This window comes from Penicillium malachiteum (genome assembly GCF_028827825.1).
Source record: "Penicillium malachiteum strain IBT 17515 chromosome Unknown utg000001l:1.0-8184562.0:1.0-8186909.0, whole genome shotgun sequence".
Lineage (NCBI taxonomy): Eukaryota > Fungi > Ascomycota > Eurotiomycetes > Eurotiales > Aspergillaceae > Penicillium > Penicillium malachiteum.
Window position 1 is genome coordinate 6,887,519 of NW_026643094.1, and position 18,182 is coordinate 6,905,700.

General features: G+C 47.9%; 5 protein-coding genes across 5 annotated transcripts; 1 reads left to right on the plus strand and 4 right to left on the minus strand.

The window, feature by feature from the left end:
* Positions 1–5,444: 5,444 nt before the first annotated feature.
* On the minus strand, positions 5,445–6,239 carry N7483_002553 (SANT/Myb-like DNA-binding domain-containing protein; the record flags this gene model as incomplete). The annotated part of the gene is made up of 2 exons (XM_057085990.1): positions 5,445–5,775; positions 5,851–6,239. The coding sequence occupies 2 exons, from the start codon at positions 6,237–6,239 to the stop codon at positions 5,445–5,447; spliced, it is 720 nt and encodes a 239-aa protein (XP_056952139.1).
* Positions 6,240–7,693: 1,454 nt separating this feature from the next.
* On the plus strand, positions 7,694–8,690 carry N7483_002554 (Zn(II)2Cys6 transcription factor domain-containing protein; the record flags this gene model as incomplete). The annotated part of the gene is made up of 2 exons (XM_057085991.1): positions 7,694–8,092; positions 8,244–8,690. 2 exons carry the CDS (start codon positions 7,694–7,696, stop codon positions 8,688–8,690), a joined length of 846 nt encoding a protein of 281 aa, XP_056952140.1.
* Positions 8,691–11,122: 2,432 nt separating this feature from the next.
* Positions 11,123–11,941, minus strand: N7483_002555 (GNAT family N-acetyltransferase; the record flags this gene model as incomplete). The annotated part of the gene is made up of 2 exons (XM_057085992.1): positions 11,123–11,780; positions 11,841–11,941. The coding sequence occupies 2 exons, from the start codon at positions 11,939–11,941 to the stop codon at positions 11,123–11,125; spliced, it is 759 nt and encodes a 252-aa protein (XP_056952141.1).
* A 1,185-nt stretch (positions 11,942–13,126) lies between these two features.
* Positions 13,127–13,912, minus strand: N7483_002556 (uncharacterized protein; the record flags this gene model as incomplete). Its single annotated transcript, XM_057085993.1, has 1 exon — positions 13,127–13,912. One exon carries the CDS (start codon positions 13,910–13,912, stop codon positions 13,127–13,129), a length of 786 nt encoding a protein of 261 aa, XP_056952142.1.
* A 668-nt stretch (positions 13,913–14,580) lies between these two features.
* On the minus strand, positions 14,581–18,043 carry N7483_002557 (uncharacterized protein; the record flags this gene model as incomplete). Its single annotated transcript, XM_057085994.1, has 4 exons — positions 14,581–16,117; positions 16,143–17,236; positions 17,285–17,577; positions 17,629–18,043. The coding sequence occupies 4 exons, from the start codon at positions 18,041–18,043 to the stop codon at positions 14,581–14,583; spliced, it is 3,339 nt and encodes a 1,112-aa protein (XP_056952143.1).
* Positions 18,044–18,182: the final 139 nt, after the last annotated feature.

The window sequence follows — 18,182 nt, forward strand, 5'->3', positions numbered from 1 at the left end:
TATGGCAAAGTTAAAATCACCTTATTACAGGATGATAACAGCCTACTGGATGTCATAATTCCAGTTATGTACTCTCCAGGTATGAAATATAACCTGTTGGGAGCTTGTAAACTACACCGTGACATACAATTCGCCTACAACGATGACACTTACGCCCTACATGACAGAGCCTCAAAGGCAGTAGTAGGACGTGTTTTCTTTCACTCAGGAGTGCCGTTTCTCAAACACAAAGACTGTGGCTTACAACAAATTGGCCTCTCCATGGCAAGTATTTCAGCCGAAATAGCCCACCGCCGTCTTGGACATGCTGGTGCCCCGAAAATAAAGGCCACTGAGAAGGATCTTGACGTCGAAGTGGACCATTCAGAACCATTTAATTGCACCGCATGCAAGCTTGGAAAATCAAAGAAAAGAATCTCTCGCATACCACAGGTCCGTGCAACGCGCCCAGGACAGATGATCCATGCAGATCTACAACAAATCCGCCCACAGGCTCTTGGTGGCTACAATTATGCTCTAATCATAACAGATGACGCTACCAGATGTCGATTTACGTGTCTTTTAAAACATAAGGATGAAGCTTCTCACGAGATGATTAAATTCGCTACGCAAATCAAGAATGACACTACCGCCTATCCGCAGGTGTGGAGATGTGATGGTGGATCAGAGTTCTATAAGTTCACAACATGGGCAAAAGAAAATGGACAACGAATTGAGCCTTCCGCCCCCCTATGCACAGCAGCAGAATGGTCTTAGCGAGATATCAGGTGGCTACATCGTACAGACTGGACGGACAATGGTTATCGACGCCGAAGCCCCAGAATACATGTGGGGAGAGGCTATTTTGACAGCAACCTACATCATTAACCGGCTACGCCAAGCCCCTGGCTCACCATCTCCGGCAGAGCTATGGAATAAAGGCATAAATTGCAGAGAGCAGCCAACGTCACTAGCTCATCTCCGTGTCTGGTATTGCAAAGCTTATGTGAATATCCCTCCAGAGCGGCGTGTGAAGAGCCAAAAGATGCGTCCACGTGCATGGCTAGGCCACCTCGTAGGCTACATTGGAGAGAATGGTCACCAATTCCGTATCTATGACCCCTACACAAAGAAAGTGTCAATCCACCGAGATGTTATGTTCTAGGAGACCAAATCTGATACCCTGGTAGCTGGTATTGAGGAGATCAAGATCTCTCAGCTAGGAAATGAGCAAATCAACCGTCAAATAGTAACAGGAGCAGTGAAAGACACAGACAGAGAAGATATTGCCCGTCTGACAGAGCTCTTGAAAGGTGCTCGCAATGCATACAAGTCTCTACACCGTGAGACAAGCCGCTTTTACAACAATCAAAACAAAACAAATAAGGATCTCGAAGCCGCAGCTCGCATACATCAGCAACGTGCAGATATGTTGGAAAGACGAATTGAAGACCTCACTAAACAGCTACAGCAGTACCGTGAGGAGACACCAGCGACAGTGACATCAGAGTCCTTAACACCTGAAGTAATTGGACAATTCCCCCAAACAAATGCGCCTCTTAGAGAAAAGAAAAAATTCCATAACGAAATCTCTGGAGGATTTAACGCAGACGAATATGATGATGATGACCAGACACCAACACCAACTCCACAAACAACGACTAGTCGGTCTCAGTCAACAACTAGTCAGACCCAATCAGAAACTGAGCAAGCTCCAAGACGTTCCGGACGTGTCACAAGGGAACCGAAGCGCTTTGGAAACTTCGAAAATTGGAAGGATCTTGGCAGAAGCGTCTCTCAACCACCGCAAACTGATGGTGCAGACGATTTCGACTACATTGCAGGCCTTGAAAGTGCAATTGCGATGGCAGCTTTTACAGATAATGATGATGATTATGGCGAATCAAGACCTGAGACGGCAAAGAAAAAGGACTGGCAGATTAAGCGACCTACCACCTATAAGCAGGCTATCACCACTCCAGAAGCCTCATTTTGGCAAGCTGCAATGGATGAACAAGTGTCGAAATTGGAAGCTGCAGGTGCCTGGATCGAGGTGGATGAGATAACAAAGCCAAAACATTTGCAAGTTCTACCAGGGAAATGGGTCTTTGACACCAAGACAGACAAAGATGGCTATATCACACGCTATCGAGCCAGATGGGTAATCTGTGGCAACAGACAACGTCCCAGCATTGATTTCGATGAGAATTTCGCGCCAGTAGCTGCTGACCAGACCGTGAAATTGTTGTATGCACTGATCGCTGAGAAAGGTTGGAAAGCTCGCCAATTCGACGTGATAACCGCTTATTTGAATGCGGAAATTGATAATCGACGTGTCTACATGCGCCTACCGACAGGCTTTGCGAAAGAAGGAAAAATATGTCTGATTCAGCGTGCGCTGTATGGTCTGCGACAGGCTGCACATCTCTGGTGGACGAAATTTAGCGAAATACTATGCAAATTGCAGTTCCGACGATCACAGAGCGATCCATGTCTCTATGTCCGCGGGAATTCGGCCGAAAAGACCCTTTGTATGATTGCAATCTACGTGGACGACGCAAAGATGGCCAGTATGAGTGACGAGATCAATTCTAGTGTGATCAAAGAGATTGAAAGACACATCGAGATCAAAGACCTCGGTCTACCAACGAGGTTCCTAGGCTGCGACATCAGCTTCGAAAACAATGACATCTTGTTCTCTCAACATCAGTACATTGACGGTGTTATACACACTGAACATATGGCCAGTGCAAATTCAAATACAATTCCGATCGCCACAGGCTCCGACACAAGCTTACCAATGGAAAAGACTCTATCCAAGCAAGACGCTCAATCCCTTGCAGAGATCACTGGAAAGATTGGATGGATTGCAAAGAAAACACGTCCTGATATTGCATACGCTACAGGCGTCTTACAGAGGTGTAGTGCTTATCCATCCACTGAAGCCACTGCGCTTGCGAAACATATTATTCGATATCTCACAGGGACACCAAGATTAGGATTGAAATTCAGAAAGAAGGCCCCTATTGCAGTGAGTGAAAAGGTGCCGCTGAAAGGTCTAGTAGGCTTCGTCGACAGCTCTTTTAGCAATGACCCTTGGACAAAGAAATCTGTGCAAGGCTGGATATTCATGTACAACGGGACACCGATCTCTTGGTCTACAAAGCGACAATCCCTCATTGCGCCGTCGAGTACGGCAGCCGAATACATTGCATACGAACATGCATCGCAAGAGGCTTTATTGTTGAAGAATTTGCTGGTGGACATGCAGCAACTCGATCAATCCCCCCGTGATAATCTACACTGATAGCGACAATGCATACACTCTTGCACACGGTATCGGCTTTAAGCCAGCGACAAAGTGGTTAGATCTACGCTATCACATCATCAAAGAGAGAATCGAACTCGGCAAGATCAAATTGGTGCTGATCGACAGCGAGGACAACGTCGCCGATGGCCTGACAAAGGCCCTGGACACCACCAAGTTCAAAGCTTTCCGGAAAGGACTGTGGATGGTGGATGCATAAAGAAGAACAAAGAAAGGAAGGCAAATCATGTGATCTATTATTTCCTAATTGGGTAACTACACCTGATTTTATTTTATTGCAGAAATGGACATTTCAGGAGGTCTCGGAGGTCTCCGTGCTGCGAGAGCTACGGGGGGTGTGTCAGTGGTCCGGCGCGTTACGCGTGTAGATATTGGACCACTGCGGCCATATACTCTAGCTCTCACTTGCACGCGGAGATCCTTCCCTCCTCACGCTTCCTTCAATACGTGTTTCTGGCCTTCTTCACTCGTAGACATCCAAATCCAAATCCTCCAACAAGAGGCAGCCATCCAAGACTACAGAAGTGTTCCAGTCTGGCGCGAGTTTCCTTGCAGAGAACAGGGTCGGTCCAGAATTGATACTTATTGTCCTAAGCTGGCTAAGCGAGTACAGCCGTCATAGAGAAAAGCCAAGCTAGATGGCCAAGGTTAGAATCTTGAAGGGCGGGCAACAAGAGGGACCTGAGACGCGGGGGTTGGAAATAAGGAGAGAATGGGGAGGATGTGAGGACGGCGAGAGAGGGAAGGGGAGAAGCATCTTATAGGCGCCCGGTCGGGAAGGGCGAAAAGAGAGGGCTCCTGGGAGGGACTGCAGAGGGGAGCCATTTTCGGCGTCGTTTGGTCTCAGGTAGAATCGGAGGGAATGGCTTGGGGACGAGCGCCAACGACCAGGGCGGGAGGATGATGACTAACGGCGCTGGATGGGTGCAAAATAGTGATGGGTGCTGGACGCCGGGCGGTGAAGAGCCGGCTCCCCTGGACAAGTTACGAGTGGAAAGGCGGCCGTTTTTGGCGTCCAAGACGGTCATTTTCGGCCTCACTTTCACAGGTCCCCATATTCTTGATGGCATATATACCTAATAATGCCCCACTTAATTATCTTTTTAATAGATAACCTCTTGAGAAAGTAAGAGAGTAAATTAGTGAGAAGCAAGAAGTGGTCAATAACTACCATATTTTTAATACAAGTAACTATCTTTAGGACAGTAAGGATCTCTCTTTCATAAGATCATGAAGGGAAATTGCTAGATCAAGGTATTAGTTGGTTCTGCCAATTTAAACTAAAAAGGTATTGTCCTCTTCTTTATAGAGTTAATGGAGGTCTGGTCTTTTAAAGCTGGATAGGTAGGTATTCTGATATCTACTGTATAATTACTTTGATGCATGGAGCGCCTCAGGCGAGATCGGAATAGTGGTGGAAACGTACGCTGCATCATTTTATGATTAACTACCTGAACTATGTTTATAATGAGTGGCAGAGCCCTATATTTAGATTATTCTTTATATATAAACTAGGAATATACATGTACACTGCACGCCATCCTCAGATCTCATTGCCACAATCTATATACACACACACACAATTAATTAACGCCAGCCAGCTAACTCATATAGGCAACTAACAATAATATATGCTGCATCTCCTTAGAGCCCATAAATAGAATACTCTCAATATGTGTCCTTTCATTCGTTCAAACCATAGGAATTCTTGTACATACTACGTATCATCTTTTCCAAGAGGAGAAACTTGAGTCGGATATTCAGATGGCGGGTGGGGATGTGGTGAGTTCGGGATATGAGAAAGATAATTGGTGGGCTATTACAACACCTAAGATCAAAGACAATCTGCTCGGAATGATCTTTCATACCGATGACCCCGGATATTATATCAAGGACTTGAATCAAAAGCCCAGTTAATTGAATAAAAGCTTAGGCGAATCTAATCGAACTGCCTAAAAGTGAAATCGAAAATCACGAATGCCAGTCGTATCAAAAAAAAAGAAAAAGAAAAAAAGGAAACCAAAGCCGTTTCGGCGTGTTCATGCATTCCTTAGGGCAAATTTCGTGGAGGCATTCCCATATGTGGACCCATCGTTCCTGGTGGGGGAATTCCCAGATCCGGTCGAGCAAGTCCATACTACTCCCGTAGTGGTGGAGGAGGTGCAGCGGGAGCGTATGCGGGAACACCAGTAGTCGATTCCTCCAAGGAAGGAAGTTGAGCTGCTAGACCTGGTAGGTGACCGGGGATGGCTCTAGAGGTTGAAATTTCCCGTGGACGAGTGAGAGAGGTACTGGCGCGACAGGTTCTGGTAGTTGGGGGATCAATGGCATGGCTTGAGAGGGAGAAAGGAACGACACCAGCGCGACGGGCCATCTGTTGTTCTCCTAGTTGCCAGTGCATGGCTTCAGCCGCACGCCATGGCATAGCCATTTCTTCAGCGACTTTTGACCACATTTTCGCCTTGTATCTGTTATATGTTCGTCAGAAGGTCAACTCGCGAGTCGTCATGACACACTGTGTCAGTGTGGGTAAAAAAACATACCCTTCATACAACCTCGCCAGTTTGTTCTTCTTATCTTCATCCCATTCGCTTCGTCGTTCCAAATAATTCTGATAGTGAAGACGACAACTGATCGCACTGCGACCTGGTAATCGTGTACTGATATCCTCCCATTTCATCCCACTTCCTCTCAACTCAATGATCAAGGCATCTTCCTCAGCTGACCACTTGGACTGCTTCTTAGCTGGCGACTCCTCCGTATGAGCGGGTTGCAGCCGCTTAGGAGCCCCCATAGGGCCAGATTTGGTCAAGGGGGCCTGGATCAGAGGAGCGGACACAAAGGGGGCAGCAAGAGCGGTAACTGGTGGTCCCGGTAAAGTTCTTGGAGGGTAGAGGGGGGGTAGGATTGCCAGAGGGGACTTCTTCCTCATCTTGGGGCTTGAGTAATAGTGAGATATCCACTTTGGCGGACGGTGAGATAGGCTGGTTTTGTAGCGCAATCGCAAGTGCGATAGGTGAAATAGAGACTTGTTGAATCAAGAAGGATTATCTTTGTTTGCAATTTGGACGGGAGCCACACCACACACACACCAGGTGCCAACCAGCAGGAGCAAACAGGAAGAGAGAACAAAAGAAATAATAAAACCTTTTTAGACCAGGATTTAAAAGAATTTACAAATGGGTTGTCGGGAGCAAACTGGGTTTAGGAGAAAACTTGGATCAAATGCTCCGTGATGCTTCCAATAGTAGACTCAAACAACTGACGCCGTCTCATACAACAAATAATGAGGTCAGAGAAGGGAATGTTGAGAATCTAGTGACAAACCAAACAAGAGGCTACCGTGGATTAGACCAGGAGAATCTGGGAGTAAGAGAGTGGTAGAGGAGGGAGAAAGAGTAGAGAGTAGTAGAGGAGGGAGAAAGAGTAGAAAGAAGTAGGAATAAAGCTTGAATATAAAGCTTGAATTGAGAGGGGGACCGGCTTCCATCCTCCAGTTGCTTCACTCTAGACCGACTCTAGCTCCTGGGAACACGAGATCGAAGAGCTCCACTATTCTCTTGTGGTGTTTGTTGAATCAACATAGGGAATATGACAGCTCAGCTCCTCAGCATAAGAAGCAATCTCTTGCCCGATAATGTTTTAGTCATAACGCGCTATAAGAAGATCTACTGGTTCTAGAAGGTGAATCACGGAGCCTATTGTCAGAGTTTGTTTGCTAGAATCTATAATCCTGATAGAATCTCTATGTGTAAGTGGTGAAAATGATTTCGATCCAGGGTGTATGTACCTCAGAACATCACAGATCTACTAATCAAATTTTATCTCGGGTGGATCTTATAGCCTGATGATCCTAGGAGCCTTCCCAGGGCTTGCAAGGCTCATGAGACTAGGGACGCTGGATCAAGCGGCTAACCAATTACGGCACACTTTCCATGGTTGAAGAATTCTTTGATCACCCTTTTTGACCAGAATAATCGAATACACTGCCGAATCTACTCCTGGGAGTGATTCTAAAGGTTCCGCTGACTTGCTGCAGGTTGCGCCACTTAGAACGCCATCCACATCGTCGCAGTCTTGTGAGTCAAAGCAGACAAAATGCGACGACACTTACCCAGGCTACATTAAAAGCAATTGACCCGGAGCAACATCGACTTCAACGGGAATATCCATATACCATCTGGCCTAGTCAACTATCCCTGTGGTTAACATTGTGGGACGCTGTGTACGTGAGAGGGGTCTCGCGACTAAAGCCTTTGACTATCATTCTTCGACAATTGATTCCCTTAAACGAATCAGCTCTTCAAAAATTGGTCACAAGTCCTGTTTACTCAGTATTAAGTTGCTCCTATGCCTCAACCCAAGACAAAAGCAACCAAACCAAAAATGGAGGGAGCTTGCACATCCTGCCACCGCTCGCACAGAAAATGTGATAAAGCTGTTCCCTGTCAGTCCTGCATTATACGTGGAAAGGCGGAGGCGTGCGTCAATACAACTCGCGTCTCATATGCAGTTTATACTCAGCCTGAGCAGTCGCCAGTAATACCGGAGGACGAGGATCAAGCAGCCTCCACAGAGCGAAGAGATAGGGACTTTTCTTTAAAAACACCGGATTGGGATTCATATGAATCTACAGGCTTACTGCATGTCCAGGTGATGCCTGGAGCAGAGACCAAGTGTGATGAGGAGACGCTGTTCCAGGAAAGCATTTTCTCTAGCTCGCATGGAGGAATTGATGACTTGAAACTTCCCCCGGACATCTCGTTCCCCCAGATGAGAATTCCTGTAGGCAACATGCTCTCCCACTCACATTTTTATTCGCATTATCGCTAACATATGTAAACATTCCAAGGTTTCTTGCCCTCCCGCTCAAATTAAGCCGCGTTTGCCGCATTGTCCTCCTGGATGTGAGCACACAGTCCCTACATTCCATCAGCTCCTCCTTGTTCTGGGATACCTCTGTGTGATCAAAATCCTTCCAGAGGACGAGGCAACAATTTGGCAGATCATTTGTCGCCGGGAGCAGGATTGGGAGAACGCGTTTCTTTTGCAGTATGATGAGGTTTTGTATTGGTTGCTCTCAGTACGTCGGGCTCTTACCCAGGCTCAAGGTCTGCACGCCGTGACCTTGACGGATATTGAGTCGCAGATTCGATTCTTGCTATACGTCATCGGCATCTATTCTTTACCGCGATCAAGCTTTTTACAGATGTGCTACCAACGGAGTGACTTCCCATACCGGCCTTTCGGGATCAAAGCAAGCATTGTGCTAATCTGCCTCGCTTTCGGCGTCATTCGCCCTCAAGAGATTAAAAACTACGAACATCAAAACTCTTGGCCACAGGACGACTCATTCCTACCTCTGATGACCTCGAGGCTCTAGGAATCGCCCTTGTTTGGAGATGAGCTATCAATGCCGTGCTTAAATGCACTGATCACACGACTTCACCAAGCCTTTCAGCTCGAAGAGATCCATGTCGCTTCAACATTGCCCTGGCAGCTCTGTTTGAGAAATGACCAAAGGGTGGTAGCGTATTATCAACAAGGCTACCGATCTCTGAACCCGCTCTTGTTGCCGAAAATAGCTGCTGCACTGGGGCTTCCCCCAAATGACGAAGTCCAGCTTGGAGACTTGCTGATTGAGTCTCTTGCCAGGGCATTTCATGAGGGTGAGACAGAGGATTTGGACCGTCATATCGGCAACATTGCTGAAGTTACAGACTCCAAGGCCGACAGGATCATTATTACTAAGATGTTCCACGTGAAGCTTTCCCGGACTTTGTACCGTTCAGAGCCTGGTAGGCCCTAATTAACTCATTTCAGAGAAGCTAAGCCAATCGCTGACAATCCAATAGAGACACGAATTAGGGTCTTTTATGTCCCTGACCTTGAGAATGAACTGAGACGGTCCAATTGAATGTCGATGGCTTTATAAATGGAATTAGGATTTATGTTCCTACACCGTGACCCAATAGGGAGCTAGAATCTATATGTATATCTGTTGTTATATTAGGCTGGTGCAGATTGGAATTGGTTCCTGCGATGAGTATATATATATAGCATGTTATTATCCTCAGCTGTATCGCCTAGTTCTTGAGAGGTTCATAGTCAAGCGCCAACGAGTAAAGCAAGAATAGATAAACTATATGAAGACTTTGACGCTTGTCATCAGCAAGAAAAGCAGTCTTGTTCTGCTTGGGCAAACGGTAAGGCACATACTCATTCTAGATAAATTTGCCTCAGGATGTGATTTGAGTAGGGTAACACCTATCCTAAGGCCGTAAGACCGAAAGCTGATTATCTGCCTGTCTCTTGTGTCTCAGGACAAACCGTTATTGTCAAAAAACGATTGAACAGGTTATTCAGAGGGGAAAACGAGGCTTCATATGCAGGGAGAAGATCAGTTTATTCCTAATTGATTTGACTCTTCGTATAGATAATTTATTGTTAATTTCGATACTGCGGCTTGGTTCCTGATCGGCTACAGCTGCATTTCATAACCCAAGTAAAATAGGAATTATCCATCACGTTGCTCCAATGTATGCGCGAGTCATTTATATATCTGGAAGGAAGGCTCTAGAGTGACTATAGCAATAGGGTTTCAAATAATATGATTAATTGTAGATACAACAAGGATAGTAGACTTCCGGGCTAGATAATAAAGCATTAGCAGGATTCGCGCATGAGTCACTATACAACCCTAGATACTAAGAAGCACTAGTGTTCTTAGCTATGGCGAGGTAAAAATAACACAGACTTTAATGTGTGGAGAGGGGAAAAATCAGGCTATAGGATAGTAAACTTGGGACGGTAGGTCAGAAAAGTCTGAGAAATCAGGGGCAATAGCTAGACTGCTTGGCTATCCCAGCTATACTTGTAGGTCTCTTTGTTCTAGATAAACAATTATAGTAAACAGACAGGGATCCACCTTAACCGAATATATCTTTCTGGTTAGTAGATGATATATACCAGCATTTGTATCTATTCTGATTGGCTACATAAGTAAATTATATCAGGTTCATACAGCTAAAGCAGTAACTGGTGGATGGAGTTGAGCGCACCAAGCTACAATCGTTATACAGAGATCTTTCTCTTCGAAGGTAGTAGATTCTAAGTCTCGGTATAGAAATACCTACCACCGTATTTGGAGCCCACCGATAAGCTTTGATTAAAGAGTTATGGTTGGAAGGATGACTGCTTATAGCCGGTATGTGGGTGGGCAGATGGCTTCACTTGGTTTTGTTACCTCTTAATAAACCTCTCGGTAAGTGGTGGGGACAGGCTCCAACGATTTAAAAATGACTTGGTCTCACAAACGGTATAATTAGCCCTATGTAAGACATGAAATTGGCCCAAGGCCAGAGTTTCAGATAGCTTTATTTAGCACATTGGCTCTCTATAAGTCCAGGGAGATAATGCGAGTTTTTATCTTGTTGCTGCTATTGGGAACCTAATGGAAGGTGAAGCCGGCCCATTTTTTGACGTCCACAGCTTTGAGATGACCTCAGGGTCCCAGGAATATAAGGTTACCAAACAGACGATGTAAATTCCGCGCACAATGTGAGGTGACCCAATGCCTCGTATGCTTCCCTCAATCCAGCCATGTTCTTGTTGAGAAACGTCTTCAGTTTATTATGCGAAACCCAGTTTGGAACCGTGCGGGATTTCTGTCCTCGCCCAAATGTTTACGGAATTTAACGGGAGATATACCTCCACCATGTTGAGTAAGTATGAGAGAACTAAAGTGACTCTGGGACGTAACATGATTCACAATATCCCGATATATCAGCATGGCATCTTAGCCGAAACCTACCCCTACGTGAAAGTATCCTCGGTAACAGCCCACGGACCAGAAGGCACCTTCTCCGTCCACTCCCCTCGTGGAGGCCTCCAAAGTAACAGAATCCCCGGCGGTTTACACTCGTGAATCAACCGCGACCATTCATCACTCGGGTTAGGCTTAGCCAGATCGACATAAAGCCCCATAACACTCCGGTACCCACACTCCTCATAAAGCCACCTTCCAATCGGACTACCCTCAATGAAGCTCTCATACCCCAACGGATCAATAATCGCATGTCCCCACTCCATCAATAAGCGCCCTACCCCCTGACGCCGATAATCCGGATGCACGCCCATCGCATTCACTCCCGCGTGTGGTCGCTGAAACCAGCATTGTCGTGGGAAGAGTGCCTGATTGAGCATTCGCTCTGCGTACTCGGCTCGCTCCGTGCTTTCAGGGTACCAGATACATTTCACAGGTTGCGGTCCGTTCGGGAATGGATTCTCATGGTAGATCAGCCATTCGCATCCACCGGCTACTCGACCCGTTTCTTTGTCGATCACGTAGACGAGACGCGAGAACGGGTTCCTTTCACTTGCGCTCCACCGGACTTCGGTATCAAGTGCTTTGTCCCGGGCGCGATCTTCGGCCGTGGGTCCGCTTATCGGATGCACGGCGGTAAAGACGGGGCTATTATTGGAAAAATATCAGGCGCTGAATGTCAAATTGGGGAAGAAGTCTGGTTTTTACTTGTATGGGTGCATATTAGCTACCCATAGCACCTCCACTAAGCGAGCATATTCTTCCTTGTTAGGAATTACTTTGACTTCGAATGAGCTGGTCACAGTCATGATGGTGCTGTAAGGTGGGATGTGATGTGTGATGAAGGAAACGTTAAAAATGAGAAAAAAAAGCGGTTTCGTAGAATACACTGGGACCAACGACTCAGTTTAAGTAGAGTCGACGTTACATCTATCTACGTATGTTTTGGATTCCCTCATTCCTACTTTAGAGCCCACGCCATCAACAAAGATGGAGATTCAAGGCAGAATAGTCAAACAAGATAAGAAAGTCTATGTCATCACCGGGCGGAATTGGCGTGTTGCTTCCCTAGTGTGGAGAACACAGGAAAACTCAGTGTAGGATATTGCAGTCGCTGAATCAACGGTGAACGAACGCCGTTGATAAATGTTTGATCAGAAAAAGGGTTTTTGTAAAAATAGCATTTTATTGTATGTTGATGAGTGATGAGTGTTGATGAGTGATGAGTGTTGATGAGTGTTGATGAGTGTTGATGAGTGTTGAGTGTTGATAAGTGCTGATGAGTGTTGAGTGTTTTATTGCGGCGAGTACTTTATTCGCCATTCGTATTGATGCTATGAGTCGAGGTGGAGAATCCGACGCAGCCAGATCAGATTTCATCGATCGCCGCAATCCGGTGGTCCAGTAAGCTATGGCGGAGTTGAATGCGGCGATCATTAGTTGTACGGGGGCGCAGAGAGGATGGTCCGCTTTTATAGTACAGTCCCGCTCTGGCCGGTATCTTGATCCGCAAATAGAGTAGGAAGGTTAGGATTGGTAAAAATGGGCCAGACAAGGCTCAATCATCTATCGGGAGAGCTATGGAAAAGGATCCAGAACATGTCGTGCCTTAAGTGTCCGTCTGGCCAGTGATTTTGATTTATCCTCATAGCTATACCATGGGTCCTGGAAGCTTCAATCTAGAGAGCTTCCCATTACAATAGTACATAGCAATGCCTTCCATCTGTTTCTTTGGTTTGGGCAGGAGAGATATCATGAGTCAATGGGCACGGTGGACGTCAATTGGATGTTTTCACCCAACGATCTCTCTAAGTGCTTACACTATGGGGGAAGCATGCCACGAGTGTCTCACGCTTGTTCAATTCGATTCGCCAAGGCACAAAATATTGCTAGGTTTTACCAGACAACTATCAAAGATGCTAGTAGTGGCCGAGCCCCACCTGACTGGAAATCATAGCTGGACTACACATCTGGATTTCCTTTTGATGATCAGATCATGAGTGGGTCACTGGCTTGTGGGTAGATGTGACCCGTATCTGAGAGATCTCGTGGAGCTCAGTAAGAATTACCGTGGCTGCCTCGCTGGATCTGTCGAGCTTGACCGTCAGCTTCGCCTTGACCAGCCAGGAACATCTTTTAATCTGGTCAAGCATTTTCAACAGCCCATCTTGGACCGGCTCGGTAGGACTTTCCCACTCGATGGTGAAGTTGCTCGGATCCACCGCAGCGTCAATCCAGATAAATCCGGCTTGAGCCTCTAATCGAGCCGCCGCAACATTCAAGGTGGACACCAGTGTATTGAACAGTGGCCCGAAAGACGTCATAGGGAGACCAACGCACAGCATCATCGAGCCATCTCGTGCATGGGGCTGTGAGGCTTTGCATGACAAGAGAGAAGGTTCTACCGGCCTGCAATTCACAATAACGGAATCCGAAACCCAAAATTCAGTCGCCCAGCAGTAGTGAAATGGCAATGAGCTCTGCAAGGTGAGCCCTGGAAGCAGGTTTGTAATATACGCTCCTATATGTCGAGAGAATCTCTTAAGCTTGGAGTGTCGACAGGGACCATGTAAGCCCAGGAGGATGATGATAGAGCTCGCAGCCTGAGCTCCTGCGCATATTCCAATATGGTAGCCATTTGCTTCCAACCTCTCTAGATACGCCGCACTTTGCACAATGACCTGACCCTTAGTGAACTTGACAAACTCCTCATGTACATCCGGAACGTTTCGTGGACAGCCTGGTGGAAACCGGGTAGAGGGTAGTACCACGTTGAGCATTCGCCCACAGAGCTTGACCTGATCCCATTTCCACACGAGCTGCTCATTCTGAGAGGAGATGAACGGAAAAGGACTTGCATTGTAATCACGGAGATGGTCCCTTGTCAGGTTAGCATCTTGGCTACAAACGATGAATTCCACAGTACATACCGCTTTGATGGGGTGTGCCGCAGAAAAGAAAGCGGAGGTGTTCCTGTCATTGATGTATTATGGTTTGCAGATGGAACCGAGTGGATGCTGAGTGACTGGAACAAGATACCCTGCATGAATATCGAGTTGAATGCTGGCGGTATGAATTTCAGTTGGTCTTGAAATCGAAAGTGACTGAACAGAGATATAACTTTGCGACTTTTTGTGCAGCAGCCGGAGGAGAATTTTATTTATAGAATATTTAATAAACAAACCAACAAAACATACAGGCTTCAACGGATCAGGTGGAGACAACAAAGTAGATCCTGGGAGCACCACAGTAGCCAAACCTGGTAAAATCATGGCTCACTGTAAATTGTACAAGACATACCAGCCGACTTCTAGGCGATCAACACGTCTGGGGTGGTGAGGCCCCTATAGAAAAAGATACATACTAGCTGACGGCAACGATAGCTGTAAGTCTACAGGTGAAAATAATCATAGTCTGAAAATCGTGAGCTTAATCTCTCCACAACTGATCACTGGATCGGCCGACCACGGTGGCTGTTGCGGTACTGGAGCGCTCGTCCAACCGAGGCCATTGTATCCTCATTGACAGCCAATTCGTAACCGAAGGTTATAAACACCGTATAAGTCCCATCCTCTATTGCAGCATCAACGCATCGGGCGGGATGGAGCTGATGCAAATGACAGTCGTAGAACACCGCCTGTCGTTCCCGGGCATCTTTCGCCGCAACTTGGGCGACCGGGGACAGATCAGACGGATTGACTGTCACTTTGTGCACAAGATGACTCCATTCGCCCCTGTTATCAGGGGCAAGAAATGAAATCACGCATTTGGCATGTCCAGCAGAAGCCAGTGTTCTGGTGGTGATCTTTTCCCAATCACTGATATTCTCGGTGTTATTTTCTCGCGGATCCGTCTCTGTCTCCCGGGCTCCAAAGGGCGCTGCGAGTTGGGAGGCTACCTTTTGTAGTCCTAGATATTGTCTCTGGTCCCAGCGGTGTGGGGTAACTGAGAGATTGAGCCGGGAATGAACGTCTATCTCTGGAGAGAAATTGGTAGGGTCTAGCGCTGGGAATTCCTCTCGGTCTGGGCTCCGGGAGCGGCTCTTAGTCTGTATTGGTGCACCAGTGTAAGTGGACTCATACGGGTTGCCATTCGCTATCTCTGCCCACTCGGCCATCCAGGATTCCGCTGCACGATGAGAGTGTTTGCTTTGCCTATCTTCTGGGTGTCTTTGAGTTCCTGAGCCATGACCGTCTTGGATCATTGACTCTCCGGATGGCCAGTCTGCCGCTTGGAGAAGAGTTTTAATTGCTTGCTCTAATGATTCCCGGTGAGGAGGCATGGGAGATCCCCGAGCTTGCAGCCTCCGATGTGAGCGATCGTATGGCTTCCATCTGTCTTTTTCTCTAACGTCTGTTCGGTTCTTGCTCAAACGAGAACTTCTTTTTGTCCCGCTCCGTGATCGACGACCCTCCAATGCGTATAAAGTTTTCTCAATCTCGCCCCCGGATTTACTCCACTCTTCCGTCGTTTGCGATCCCGTTATGCTTGTATGTTCTTCCATAACTCGATCGGCTGGAGACTGGCTCCTGGCTAGGGTTACTTCCTTACCGTCATCTACCAGTCCTTGCTCCGTTGTCGATTCATCACCGCTCCCCTCTGATACTTCCAATACCTCTGTGGTCTTTGGCTCGAACTGGCGTTTTTGAGAACTATGGGCCACATTGCTGATTTCCAATTCCAAAAAGCGAGGGGAATTTGCTCCTCCACAAGCATCATGACTGACTGCACCACCGATTACACCAGCCACATGAGTTCCCTGGTCCGCGACTTCCGGTCCATTCCCCACTGGTAGAATGATATCGAGATCCTCTATCTCCATTTCAAGCTGAAGAGGCGAATTCGTTGTTGATGGAACCATGACAACAGATTCTGGGTGAGAGGATTGAGGATCAGATTGTGGCGGGTGTTTTTTTTTGAAGCCTCTTCCGCTTAGCTTTGTTCCGGGGTGTGTCTTTCGAGTGGTTGTATCTTGATCGGGCGAGCTCTAAGGCTATATGGTGCACAGACCCGCCATCCTCGTCGCTACTCTCACTAGCTAAGCTTGGAACAAGAAGGGGAGAAGGAAGCACGCCGATACTGTCGGATCTCGTCGTCCGATCATCCTTCCCGGGCACGGATACTTTACCGAAGAACGTTTTGTAGAAATTCCATCGCACGAAAAGAGAGGTCACTTTCGTCGTATCAAGCACCTCGGTGTCGTTGAGGTGATCCACGAAAAGAAAAGGTTGATCCCGCACCTGAGCCTGGGCAGCCGGATACCCGCACCTTGCCACCTTCTTGACCTCCCTCCCACTCGGATGCACGGCGGGTTGACAGCGACGTGGGACCGCCAACGAGAAGCACTCGGTAATCCGCTCCACGAGACGATCGAGCTCTCCGTCATGAAACTGAAAGCGGTCGTGCGGCCGAGCGTGCAGGAGTGCGTTTCGCGCGATGAGGCGATCTGGTGATTGTTGGAGGAGCTCCTCGATCTGGGGCGTTTGGAATCCAAGCCGCTTTGCTAGAGCAGCCATCCCATGAAGCACCTGTGGGTCTTCATCATTGTGGCCAAACTTTCCTGCGGCATCTTTTTTGAGCGATGACTTGGAGAGTTCTGCATAATGACGTATGGCATACAGCCACAGCTGTCGATACGAAAGCTCTGCGGCATCACTTTGCGGGTTCCAATAGCGCCGGAACGTTGTCTCGGAGGTTTGCACAGAGTAAGTCGCGTTTTCCGCGTCGTTGTACAGAAAGGCAGCCCGCAGCGCTTTCCTTATGGTCGTGGAATCCTCAGAAGGCGTGACCAGCATTTTCACGCCGTTGGCACAGGACTTCAGGAATCGGACGTCTTTGAAAAATGACGTTAGGGATGGAATGATCACACTCGGCCTCTTCATCTCTTTCCAAATGGATGCCCTCTCAGCCGTCGAGAAATTGGCAAAGACCGCCCCGCTCCGCACAAGACCCTTCACGTGAGCCCTGTCCGTGGAGGACACGCCAGGGGCAAGAAGCTGCAGCGTGCTCACCGTATGGACATCGATTCGGAGCATCTTAGCGGGGTCATCCCCCACGAGTGAGGACCAGTACCGATACAGCTCGGTTAGAGCGTGACAGATCTCCTAAACCAGGTTAGCATCTGCCATTACGAATCCCCGCGTCATCCTCACCTCGTCACAGTTTGAGGCCAGGACCTCTGGAAGCGACCCAATCTGCATCCCGTGCACCAGCAGTGCCGGCAGGGCCAGCAGACAGTCAAAGGCGGTCCGGATACGCGGACGTGATTCGAGCGCCCGAAGCCGCCTGGCTTTGTTTTCCGACAGTCGCGCCACCCACCGGGCCTCAAAATGGGCATTCGCCTCGCGCTGGTACTGCCGGATTCTTCGGTAGATCTCACCGTCACTCTGCAACCGTTCGTTGGAGTACTCATCGATAAGCCAGTTGTAGAGGTCGGGACTTATGTCTGGAAGCTGTTAGTTCTTTGATCGCAGATTGAGCCACTCCAGGTACCTACCATCCAAATACACGTCCACTGTCCACCACTGATCGCAGGATGGTAGGTGCACCTCTGCAGCCCTCAGCCGATGCTGCCCGTGGAGGCATTGGACCTGCCCACGAGCGAAATGCAGCTGAGGGTAGGGGTGGGGGTTATCGGTAGTGTCTGCAGGACCCACCCGTGCAGCCTGTAGCGCGTCGTCCAAATGGTGTTTCGACACAACCGCAGTGACGTGATTGTAGGCGGCAAGTCTCCGACAGCCCTCTTTTTCAAAAATCTCACAAAGCCGCTGGACATTCCGCTGGTCCAACCGCTGCGAAATGGAAGGATGGGGAATGATTTGGCGGATGGCGATTTTGGCAGTGCCCCAGAATTTGCGATGTCGCTCCGCCGCCAATTGCTGTTCATCATCTGTGGTTGTAAAATTGGCCATAACGGAGGTCAGTGGACCCCAGCGCACATCTCAGCCATCTTCTTAATCTGGGATAGATGTATGTACTGTCTGCCAAGGATTCACGGGCGTGGACACACGTCCTGGACTTCAACGGGGCCCAGAATCGATGACCAACCAA